Genomic DNA, 13310 nt, shown 5'->3' with positions numbered 1-13310 from the left:
AGCCAGATTGGAACGGGGAGCATATGGGAACTCTGTACGTTCTGCATGATTTTTCTGTATACCTACAACTTTTCTAATTAAGAGGAAAAAAAACTTAATGAAGTACATCTTTATGTACGGACCTGGAAAGATTTCCAAATTGTTGTTGAACAAAAAACTTAACTTTTAGAATAAGTATATTCTTATTTATATAAAGATCATTTTAAAAAGTATCAAACAATATAAACCAAACTTAAAACTTGCCACCCATACAGAAGGTTAGGGGAATATGGTTGTGGTGGGAAAAAAGATTTGAAGAATGAGTTACACTTTCCTGTGTGTATTTTTACTCTGATTTTTTTTTTTAACAACATTGTATTCATGAATTATTCTTGTAAATTTTAAGTAGGAAACAACTGTTATCCTTAACATTTATCTACTCTATATTTATAGATGTTAAGTTTTTAATTATTCAAGAATATAAAAGGAAGCAGACTCAGGCAAGAAGGAAAGTTAAAATAAGCTAACACTGGATCTGTAAAGTCTATGATAGCAATAAAATGCAAGTACCCTACAGAAAAATACAAAGGACACAAAACTGCCAGAAATCAGGATAATGAAAAGAAACTGTGATCTTCATTTGAAGGAAAACACCTTCTCGCTGTTATAGGAAATGTAGAGGATTACCCTTGACCTTTTAATCTTCATTTTGAAACAAAAGGAAAAATAATCAAGGATTACAGGACATTTGAGATCATCTGGCCCATTGCTACCATCATATGCGAAGACAGGGTTCAACTAACTGGATACCACACTACAGAGTTCTATTAAGACCCCAAGGAAATGCCTCCAGTTCAAGCAAGTTTTTACTGCTAGGATCTGGCTATCCTGTATCTTTAACCCACTGAATTTATCCAGTATTCCATACTGCTGATTTTAATTTTTATTTTATTAATAGAAATTTGCTTTACTTCAAAATAAAACTTAAACACCCAGGTCCAAACTAGAACTTACTCTTTGGTTACCAAGTCTCTTAAGTATAATGAACTGCAATCAGTAAATAATTGCAGACAATTATATATTTACATTCACTCTGTTCTCTTATCCCTTCCATTCTATCCCACCGTGAGGACTCTAATTTTGTGTGTGTGTGTGTGTGTCTAGCATTATATCTCTTTTTTTTAATTAAATTCAGTTTTATTGAAATACATTCACACACCATGCAATCATCCATGATATACAATCCACTGTCCACAGTATGATAATATAGTTATGCGTTCATCACCACAATCTATCTCTGAACATTTTCCTTACATCACAAAGAACCAGAACAAGAATAAAAAATAAAAGTGAAAAAAACACCCAAATCATCCCCCCATCCCACCCCATTTGTCCTTTAGTTTTTATCCCCATTCCTCCACTCATCCATACACTAGATAAAGGGGGTGTGATCCACAAGGTCTTCACAATCACACTGTCACCCCTTGTAATCTACATTATTACATAATTGTCTTCAGGAGTCCAGACTGCTGGGTTGGAGTTTGGTAGTTTCAGGTATTTACTTCTAGCTATTCCAATACATTAAAGCCTAAGAGGTGTTATCTATATAGTGAGTAAGAATGTCCACCAGAGTGACCTCTCGACTCCATTTGGAATCTCTCAGCCACTGAAAATGTTTCATCTCATTTTGCATCCCCCTTTTGGTCAAGAAGATACTCTCAGTCCCAGGATGCCGGGTCCACATTCATCCCCGGGAGTCATACTCTGCGTTGCCAGGGAGATTTACACCCCTGGGAGTTGGGTCCCACGTAGGGGGGAGGGCAGCGAGTTCACCTGTCGAGATGGCTCAGTTAGAGAGAGAGAGGGCCACATCTGAGCAACAAAGAGGTACTCAGGGGGAGACTCTTAGGCACCATTACATACAAGTTTAGACTCTCCTTTGTGGTAATGAGCTTCATAAGGGCAAGTCCCATGCTCGAGGGCTCAGCACATCAAACCGCCAGAGGACTCTAATTTTGATTTCATAATAGCTCATGTCTTCATAAGAATTACTACAAAAGACCACGTGCTGGTAGTCATTTGTTATTTAATCTACTCTGAACAATGCTGCCAGGGAGATCTAAAAGCACTGCTCAATCCAATTGTGACATTAAGGCCTTTTTACAAAATTCAGCTGGTCAGCAATCTGGGAAGCAATATCCATCCTTCACTCTGAATGCAGTCCTCCTGAAGACGCAGCCAGCTATTAGCAATGAAAGAAGGCATGGGCAGGAGAAAGGAAACAGAGAAAAAGTCTTCTCTTTCCTCATTCCACTTCAACCAATTTATCTGAATTCTTGCCTAATAAGGCTAGCCCAATAAACAATGCAAGAGTTAAAAACAACTGATAAGCCCTGTGAGGAGCTGAGACGTATGAGCTTTTTCTTCACTTATTATGTTTATAAAGCACCACAATAAATTTTAAAGAAATACAATATAATTTCTTTCTTTCTCTTTTACCTTTACCCATCTCTATAGTTTTATAATTTCCAGTTTATATAAACCTGCTTATTCCCTACCAATATTGGATTTTTGTTATGCAGATTCTTAAACAGCAGGTTTATTTATCTTTTTATTCTGTAATGTCTTTGGCATAAGTTCTTCTACATATGTGGAAATAAATAGATGCTTACAGGAATGAGAAATAGGATGAATTCTTTACAATATAAACTGGCAGACTGAAAGTAACACTGAGACTTTTGAAAGTAAAAAAAAAAGTTATGATAGCAAACATGTATAGCACCTACTGTATACCTCTGTTACAAGTTCTGTAACCCTCATAACATTTTATAAATGAGAAGAGTGAAGCACTGAAAGCCAAAGTAACTTCTCCAAGGTAACACAGAGAAAACTATGAAGCTAGGATAAACCTAACCAGTCTGGCTAAGAACATATGCTCTAAACCACTACACTATACTGTAAAAGTTCCTGTGAATCACTCTATAGAAGTGTAGTTACTAGTTTAATATAATATGTTATATTATACACAAGAGTAATAATTACTTAATTACTATTCTATTTTATAAATAGAGAAGCTTACCTCCAAATTACGTCATATACAGGATCAAGACATACACCGAATCCTTGCAGATCCTCTTGTTCGGAGTCATTAAAAGTTTTACAGCTCCCATCTACTTTGTTTATTAGAAGACATTTAAATGGAGGAGGTTCTGAGATAGAAGCAGGTACCAAGCCTTGGGGAAAATACATTTTATATATTTTAAATATGCATTACCATTTTATATGCACAGAAACCCTAGAAGGTTAGTATTATTTTTACCTCTGTTTCACAGATGAAGAAACTGAGATTTAGAGATTAATTACCTAAAGACCCTGAAAGTGGCAGAATTAGACTAAAACATTAGGTTGTCTAAATTCAAAGCACATGGTCCTAATCCCTACACTGTAATATTCTAAAACATAATTATTCATAGTATCATAAGATCAAGTATGAATTGATACTTTGGTCTTAATGAAACTTTAGAGTTTGATTTAACCTTCCAAAAAATTAAATTCTATCATACTTTTAACAAGAAGCAATGCAGAAAAATTCCTCACTCCAGTATAGGTTGTTTAATCCTGCTATAATTTAGCTCATATCTCCATAATTGTCTAGCTTATAAATATTCTGGTTTCTAGGTCTCCCAATTCCTCAATTCTTCTAACAGACAGATACATATTTTTAAAAAGACATTTAAAGGCTTCTTTCAAATTTCTTCAAACAGAAAGAAAACAAAGACAAAAAGCTCCAAGACCATATTCCATTCAAAACAAGGTTGTGATTTTTTTTTTTTTTGGGGGGGGGTGCTCTTTTCTTTTGGGTATTACCTATTATGTGTTTGCTGGCAAAAATTTCTGATGTAGCAAGGACATGAGAATTAATAAGTGCTTCATCAATTCGTAAGAAAGTCTGATCCCCACTTGCACCTATCCAGGTAGCTTTCCGTCCATATTTTGATCCAATGTTAGGCATAGGAGCTGGCTTTGCATTCCAGTATGGCACATCCAAAATTGGCCTGCCCAGTTGTCCTTTCTAAAAGATTAAATAAACCATATTAATAATATTACCAGATGAAAAATCCATAATTTTTATCAAGGATAAGGAAACAGTAGGCAAAAACAAGCTCTATGAGACATTATTCTTTACCAATTTTTAGTCTGTTTAAAAATGAAATACATGTGAAATTTGAACCAAATTATTTTCAAAGTAATAACATAGTCTCTATTACTCCTGAGAATTCTCTCCACAATAAACTACAAAGTATAATATTAAAGAAAAAACAAATAAATATAGTGGGTATATTTTTCCTTGCACATAATCTTCCCAAAATATTGTTGACTGTCTGTTTATATCCAAAGGAAAAGTACACTAAGTACACAATACATTAAAAAATTAGTGATGGTGCAGTAGTGAGGTGCAGAATTTTGTCTCTCCCCTAGAGCAGCTGGCAATTACCCAAGAACTATACAAAATAGTGTTTTCAGGGTCTCCAGTAACCAGTCACATATCGGATACAAGTTTGGAATCAGCGGAAAAGCTGAGATCACAGCGAACATTCTAAGTTCCCCCGACCAGGGGTCTGTCGCCCCTCCCCTCCCAGACCACACAGACTGTCTTGCTGCTGGCTCCCTGAAAGGGAAAAAAAAAAAAACAAAAAAAACAACAATCTGCTGAGGGCAAGAAGGGGGGTTCCACTTCTCAACTGCAGAATTAATTAACAAATTAATTAACTAATTTTTGGAGCTGGGGGTGTTAAAGAAGGACTGGGCTCTGAGAAGGGGGGGCACATAAAAGCCGGCACCTATTCCCAGGCTCCAAAAAAGCCATTTTTCCCCCTACATTTTGTCCCTTCTGACTTCTCACTGACTCCTTATCATTTTGCATTTCAATAGCCGCCTGCAAGGGTGGAACTGAAGCTACTGGAGAGTAATTATCAGACAATTCCCCAAAGTACATCTTTAAATGCTCTGTTCTGACATTGACAAAACTCCAGGCTGGGGAAAGACTTTTAAAAGGGACTCTTTTCTTTTTTTTTCCCTTGTTTTTCTTTTTCTATTTTTAAAATCTAAAAGTACCATATGTGGTCATTGTCTATCAGAAAGCCCAGGCTGAGGGACTAGGCTGGGCTTGGGGGGAGACAGAGTACCCACAGTGTCTCTGAGTTCCAGATTCACTTCTAAAGAAGGTCTCCACCCCCGTCTTTAACTGGCTACTCAGGCTGACCAAGGAATTTAGCTGGAGATACCCCAAAGAGGAGAGAAGTGAAGGGAATAGTGCCCCTGAGAGACAACTGGAGTTCCTAGGGTTGGGAGAGTAGAGGGAGTTCCAGCTCAACTGGCAGTCTTCCTCCTGGGAACTCAGACTCCAGGGGCTGGAATTCAGATACCAGCTTCAGTCAGCCATGCCCCCAACAGGATCAGAGTCACCAGGAGAACTAAAGTCTCCACACCTCCTTACACTGGTGGGGGAGCTGCGGGCTGGCAAGTGCCACCTGCTGGACAGCATAGGAGAAGCAACAATTCCAGAGGCCTCATAGGAGGGTCTCATTGCCAGGAAAATTCCATACCATCCCCATGAGACCTGGGCCTCTCTAGACTGGGAAAATCTGACTGGGGTCAACCATACCTGAGGAGACCCTCTCACAAAAACGCTACATAGAGGCAGGGCAAGAAACAGAAAAAACAAGAGGTGAACAATTCTGATTAACTAAATAGAACCTAAGTTAGAGGTCTAAAATAAGTTGAACTGAATAACAGAGATAAGAGAACAAAGCCAACCATCAAGAAACCCCAAGGTAAAAGATGGAAAATGAACTCCAGAATAAACTAATCAAGAAAATCAGATACGTAGACAACTTAAGATAACAAGCCATACCAGGAAACATGAAAATATGGACCAGCCAAAGGACAAACTAATAGTTCAACTGAGATACAAGAGTTGAGGCAACTAATGCTAAATCAATTCAATGAACTGAAGGAAGATATAGCAAAAGAGATGAAGGATATAAAGAAGACACTGGATGACCATAAAGAAGAATTCATAAACGTGAAAAAACAAATGGCAGAACTCATGGGAATGAAGGCCACAATGGAGGAGATGAAAAACACAATGGAGGGACACAACAGTAGATCTGAACAGGCAGAAGAAAGGATCAGTGAACTGGAAGACAAGACATTTGCATTCATACACACATAAGAACAGATGGTGAAAAAAAATGGAAAAATACGAGCAGGGTCTTAGGGAGCTGAGTGACAACATGAAACACACAAATATTCGTGTTATGGGTATTCCAGAAGAAGAGAGGGGAAAAGGGGCAGAAAGAATAGAAGAAATATTCACGGAAAATTTCCCAACTCTTATAAAAGACAGAGAATTAGAGATTCAAGAAGTACAGCATACCCCAAACAGACTAGATCCAATACACCTACTCCAAGACACTGATCAGACTGTCCAATGTCAAAGACAAAGAGAGAATTCTGAAAGCAGCAAGAGAAAAGCAACCCATCAGATACAAGGGAAGGTCGATAAGACTATGTACAGATTTCTCTGCAGAAACCATGGAGGCAAGAAGACAGTGGCATGACATATTTAAGATACTGAAAAAGAAAAACTGTCAACCAAGAATTCTATATCTGGCAAACTTGTCCTTCAAAAATGAGGGAGCGATTAAAATATTTTCAGACAGACAGACACTGAGAGAGTTTGTGAATAAGAGACTGGTGCTACAAGAAATACTAAAGGGAGTGCTACAGGCTGATAGGAAAAGACAGGAGAGAGCGTTGAAGAAGAGTGCAGAAATGAAGATTATCAGGAAAGGCAAAAGGAGAGAGAGGAAAAAATAAGATATGACATATAAATTCCAAAAGACAAAATGGTAGTAGAAAGTACTGCCCTTACAGAAGTAACACTACGTGTAAATGGATTAGGAGAACTTAAGATGGCGGCTAGGTGAGACAGGGCAAAAAAACACCTCCATGAAAAATACTAGATAAAAACCAGAAAGTGACCCAGAACACCACTTCTGCGATGCACCAGCCGGACACAGTCTGCTAAATCCATAGCGAACATGCATTTGGTGAAACCAGGAGCCTGCATTCTGAAACGAGTGAGTGAGTTGGCTGAAAGTCCCACAGCAGCGCTGCGGTGTGGGGAAATGGTGGGCTGGCATTTGGAGACGGACTAGTTCTTTAAAAAAAAAAAGCCCGGGAGTGGCTGCAGATACGACGGGGAGAGCTGTGCAGTGAAGCACAGCGGGAGCGGGCTGGGCTAATGCCTTGGTGTCTGGAGTGGAGGATACCCCTTCCCACACCCACTGCTGATTGTGTCGAGACCAGAAGAGCAGAGGGGAGCCAAAAGGAGAAAAAAAACCGCATTCCTTGCAGCCATCTCCCCAGCGGGCGGGGGACGCTCCTGCCCGGGGCCAGACCCGCAAAACAAAGCCGCGCCAAGAAACCCAGTGTGATGGGGAGTCTTTCCTGCACTACTACACACAAGCTACAATATCGGCCGTGGACAGTGGCTTTTAATACACCCATGGCTGATTGCCCTGGAGCTGGGAGGGTGGAGCTGTGTGAAAAGGGAGAAGTTAACACATCCCTTTCAACCATCTTTGAAGCGGGCTGGGAGCGCCCTTGCACGGCCCAGTGACCCAGGGCTTCCCTGGTGGGCTGGCGTGCACTAGGGATGTGGCGCGGCCCTCCCTCAGCAGAGGTCCTGGAAGAGCACAGCTGGGAAGGGGGAACCACTCAGAAATCCCAGGGACCCTAAGTGAATACCAAGGACTTGTGGGTCAGCAGCAGAGACAATTGGTGGAAAGGCTGAAATGAAGGCTTAGGCTCCTGCAACAGCCTTAAATCTCCAGGAACACCTGGGAGGTTTGATTATTAAAGCTGCCTTGCCTGCCTAACCACCCAAACACATGCCCCACATCCAAACTTGGTGCACCAATTGGACCCCACAAGAATCAGACACCCACACACCACGGAAGCCATCTGCTGGTTAGTTAGGGAAAGTTAGTTAGGGAAAGTATACGCCACCAAGCTGAACTTTTGTCAAATTAGGGATCAAGTAAAGCAAATGCCAAGAGGCCAAAAACAACAGAAAATCTTAAAGCATATGATAAAACCAGAAGATAGGGAGAATCCAAACCCAAACACCCAAATCAAAAGATCAGAAGACACACAGTACTTGGCACAATTAATCAAAGAATTACAGACAGGCAACAAGAGCATGGCTCAGGATATAAAGGACATGAAGAAGACCATGGCACAGGATATAAAAGACATAAAGAAGAAATTGCAAGAGTAAATAAAAAAACAGAAGATCTTATGGAAATTAAAGAAGCTGTAGGCCAAATTAAAAAGACTCTGGATACTCATAATGCAAGATTAGAGGAAGGTGAACAATAACTCAGCCTCCTCAAGGACCACAGAATGGAAAATGAAAGAACAAAAAAAAAAAAAAAAAAAATGGGGAAAAAAAATTGAAAAAATCGAAATGGATCTCAGGGATATGATAGATAAAATAAAACATCCAAATTTAAGACTAATTGGTGTCCCAGAAGGGGAAGAGAAGGGTAAAGGTCCAGAAAGAGTATTCAGAGAAATTGTTGGGGAAAACTTCCCAAACCTTCTACACAATATAAATACACAAAGCATAAATACCCAGCAAACTCCAAAAAGAATAAATCCAAATAAACCCACTCCAAGACATATTCTGATCAGACTGTCAAATACTGAAGAGAAGGAGCAAGTTCTGAAAGCAGCAAGAGAAAGCAATTCACCACATACAAAGGAAACAACATAGGACGAAGTTGTGACTACTCAGCGGCTACCATGGAGGTGAGAAGACAGTGGCATGACATATTTAAAATTCTGAAAGAGAAAAATTTCCAACCAAGAATACTTTATCCAGCAAAGCTCTCCTTCAAATTTGAGGGAGAGCTTAAATTTTTCACAGACAAACAAATGCTCAGAGATTTTGCTAATAAAAGAACTGCCCTACTTCAGATACTAAAGGGAGCCCTACCGACAGAGAAACAAAGAAAGGAGAGAGAGATATAGAAAATTTTAACGGACATATATAGAATATTACATCCCAGGTCACCGGGACACACATTCTTCTCTAGTGATCACAGATCTTTCTCCAGAATGGACCGTATGCTGGGGCATAAAAACAAGCCTAAATAACCATAAGAGACTTAGAGAATTCACAAACACCTGGAGGATAAAAATGAGGGGGAGATAAAAACATTCCCTGATAATCAAAAGCTGAGGGACTTCATCAACAGTAATCAGTCCCATAAGAAATGCTAAAGGGAGTTGAGCAGGCTGAAAGGAAGGATCACTAAACAACTGACTAAAACTACATGAAGAAATAAAGATTTCCAGTAAAGATCACATGGTAAATATAAACACCAATACTACTGTGTTTTTGACTTATAACTCCACTATTTACTTCCTACAGGATCTAAAATACATAAACTGAAATGATAAATCAGTGGTTTTGGACTCAAAGTAAAATATGTAATTTTTTATAAGAACTACATAAAGGTGGGGGAATAATGGAGTATAGGAACATAGTTTATGTGTCACATGGAAGTTAAATTGGTGTGAAAGAAAAAGATTGTTAGATATTTAGGATGTTAAATTTAAGCCCCACGGTAAACACAAAGAAAGTATCAGAGAATATGACCATAGAAATGAAAAGTAGGGTAGGGGCTCTGAGAAGTGAGGGAAGAGGCAATGGGGAGTTAAGAAATGAGAGTAGGGTTTCTGTTTGGGGTGAAGGGAAACTTCTAGAAATGGATGGTGGGAAGGTGATAGCATTGCAACATTCTAAATGTGATTAATACCACTAATGGAATGCTAGGGAGGGAGTGGAATGGGAAGATTTAGGCTATCTATATGTTTCCACAATTGAAAAAAAAAAAAAAAAAGTCTAAATAGATGACAACTAAATGCCAAGGATGATCCTGGATGGGATCTGAGGATGGAGGAGAGGAGGCTCAAAGGGACACAGATGGGACACACACACACACACAAAAGGGAATGTAGAACGTAAGCTTTGTATCATTGCTGAATTTCTTGAACTTCTTAGCTGCGCTTAATGAGATTGCATAAAAGAATGTTCATGTCCATGGGAAAGGTATACATGAACTGTTTGTTCAAAGATATGTGCAGCTTGCTCATATATGTTCACAGGACAGAGCAATAGATGATTGATGATAGATAGGGAGGGAGGGAGGGAGAGAGGGAGGGAAAGAAAGAAATGGTTGTGTGACAGGAAGCTAAAGGTGGTGGATTGGGGTATCAGGGGAGGGGGGTCGGGGTATGATGGAGTTATATGTATGGGATTTGTACTGTTTTTGCAACTCTTCCTGTAAGATTGAATTTATTTCAAAATAAAATATATTAAATTTAAAAAAAAATGTAAATGGATTAAACTCCCCAATAAAAAGACCAGACTGGTAGAATGGATTAAAAAACAGGACCCATCTATATGCTTGCTACAAGAAACTCACTTTAGACACAAGGACAAAAATAGACTGAAAGTGAAAGGTTGGAAAAAGATATTTCACACAAACAACAACCAGAAAAAAGCGGGAGTAGCTGTATTAATATCAGACAAATTACACTTCAAAAGTAAAACAATTAAAAGAGACAAAGAAGGACACTATATACTAATAAAAGGGTCAATTCATCAAGAAAACATGACAATCATAAATATTTGTGCACCAAGACAGAAGGCCCCGAAATTCATGAGGGAAACACTGAAATCACTGAAAGGAGAAGTAGACACCTCTACAATAATAGTTGGAGACTTTAATACACCGCTCTCATCAATAGAAAGAACATCTAGACAGATTTATAGAACACTACATCCAACAACAGTAGGATACACTTTTTTCTCAAGTGCTCATGGAACATTCTCTAGGAGACAGTACGTGTTGGGTCACAAAGCAAGTCTCAACAAATTTAAAAATATTGATATTATATAAAACACTTCCTCAGACCATAATGGAATGAAGTTGGAAATAAATAAAAGGCAGAAGGTCGTAAAATTCACAAACATATAGGGGCTAAACACCACCCTCTTAGAAAACCAGTGGGTAAAGGAAAAAATTACAAGAGAAATTAGTAAATACCTTGAGGCAAATGACAATGAAAACACAACATATCAAAACTGATGGGATACAACAAAGGCGGTGCTGAGAGGGAAATTTATTGCCATAAATGCCTATATTAAAAGAGAAGAGAGAGCAAAAATTGAAGAATTAACAGTTCACCTGGAGGAATCAGAGAAAGAACAGTAAACTAACCCCAAAGCAAACAGAATGGAAGAAATAACAAAGATTACAGCAGAAATAAATGCAATTGAGAAAAGGAAAAAATAGAGACAACCAACAAAACCAGGAGTTGGTTCTTTGAGAAAATCAATAAAATTGATGGACTGCTGGCTAGGCTAACAAAAAAAAGAGAGAACGGATGCAAATAAATGCAATCAGAAATGGGAAAGGAAACATAATTACCGACCCTGAAGAAATTAAGGAGATAATGAGAAGATACTATGAGTAAGTTTATGCTAATAAACTAGACAACTTAGATGAAATAGACAATTTCCTAGAAAAGCATAAACAACCAACACTGACTCAAGAAGAAATAGATGGCCTCAACAAACCAATCACAAGTAGAGAGATTGAGTCAGTCATCAAAAAGCTCCCAATAAGGAAAAGCCCAGGACCAGATGGCTTCACATGTGAATTCTACAAAGCATTCAAGAAAGAATTAGTACCAATCCTGCTCAAACTCTTCAAAATAATTGAATTAGAGGGAAACTACCTAACTCATTCTATAAAGCCAACATCACCCTAATACCAAAATCAGACAAAGATACTACAAAAAAAAAAGAAAAGAAAAGAAAATTATAGACCAATCTCTTCAATGAATATAGACACAAAAGTCCTTAAAATACTCGCAAATCGAATCCAGCAGCACATTAAAAGAATTATACACCATGACCAGATGGGATTTATTCCGGGTATGCAAAGCTGGTTCAACACAAGAAAATCAATTAATGTAATACACCACATCAATAAATCAAAGCAGAAGAGCCATATGATCATCTCGATCGATGCAGAAAAGGCATCTGACAAAATTCAACATCCTTTCCTGATGAAAACTCTTCAAAGGATAGGAATAGAAGAAAACTTTCTCAATATGATAAAGGTGATATATGAAAAACCCACAGCTAAGATACTCAATGGGGAGAGACTGAAAGCTTTTCCTCTAAGATCAGGAACAAGACAGGGATGCCCACTGTCACCACTGTTATTCAGCATTGTGCTGGAAGTTCTAGCTAGAGCAACTAGGCAAGAAAAAAGAAATAAAAGGCATCCAAATTGGAGAGGAAGAATTAAAACTTTCACTATTGGCAGATGACATGATACTGTATGTAGAAAACCCAGAAAAATCTACAGTGAAGCTACTAGAACTAGTCAATGAATACAGCAAAGTGGAAGGCTACAAGATCAACACTGAAAAATCTGTAGTGTTCCTATACACAAGTAATGTGCAACAAGAGGAGGAAATCAAGAAAAAAAATCCTACTTACAGTAGCACCCAAAAGAATCAAGTATTTAAGAATAAACTTAACCAAGGACACAAAATACCTTTAAACAGAAAACCTAAAGAACTGCTAAAAGAAATTGAATAGGATCGAACATACCACGTTCATGGATTAGAAGACTAAATATAGTTAAGATGGCAATTTCACCTAAACTGATTTGTAGATTCAATGCAATACCAATTAAAATACCAATAACTTACTTTACAGAAATAGAAAAACCAATAACCAAATTTATTTGGAAGGGCAAGGTGACCCAGATAGCCAAAAATAACTTGAGAAACAGGAATGAAGCAGGAGGTCTCACACTACCTGACTGTGAAGCATATTACAAAGCTACAGTGCTCAAAACAGCATGGTACTGGCATAAGGACAGATATACCGACCAACGGAATCGAACTGAGTGTTCAGAAGTAGACCCTCGCATCTACAGACAATTGATCTTTGATAAGGCAGTCAAGCCAAATCAACTGGGACAGAGCAGCCTCTTCAATAAGTGGTGTTTGGAGAACTGGATATCCATTTCCAAAAGAATGAAAGAGGATGCCTACCTCACACCTTATACAAAAATTAACTAGAAATGGATCAAAGACCTAAACATTAGCACCAAGGCCATAAAACCCTTAGAGGAAAATGTAGGGCAATATTTTAAAGATCTTGTGATAGG

At 38.4% G+C, this 13310-nt stretch overlaps 1 protein-coding gene across 3 annotated transcripts in view; it reads right to left on the bottom strand.

Moving 5' to 3' along the window:
• Nucleotides 1-13310, bottom strand: part of MYCBP2 (MYC binding protein 2) — a 377400-nt gene that overhangs the window by 204125 nt on the left and 159965 nt on the right. For all 3 annotated transcript variants that reach the window (XM_037800441.1, XM_037800440.1, XM_037800439.1), the window contains 2 exons: nt 3847-4051; nt 3059-3212 (listed from right to left, as the gene is read on the bottom strand). In XM_037800441.1, the coding sequence (XP_037656369.1) occupies nt 3059-3212; nt 3847-4051 (359 nt within the window). The remainder of the gene's footprint in view (nt 1-3058; nt 3213-3846; nt 4052-13310) is intronic.

Source organism: Choloepus didactylus, chromosome 12, assembly GCF_015220235.1.
Source record: "Choloepus didactylus isolate mChoDid1 chromosome 12, mChoDid1.pri, whole genome shotgun sequence".
Lineage (NCBI taxonomy): Eukaryota > Metazoa > Chordata > Mammalia > Pilosa > Megalonychidae > Choloepus > Choloepus didactylus.
The sequence above is the reverse complement of the archived record's forward strand: the minus strand, read 5'-3'. Positions and strand labels throughout refer to the sequence as shown.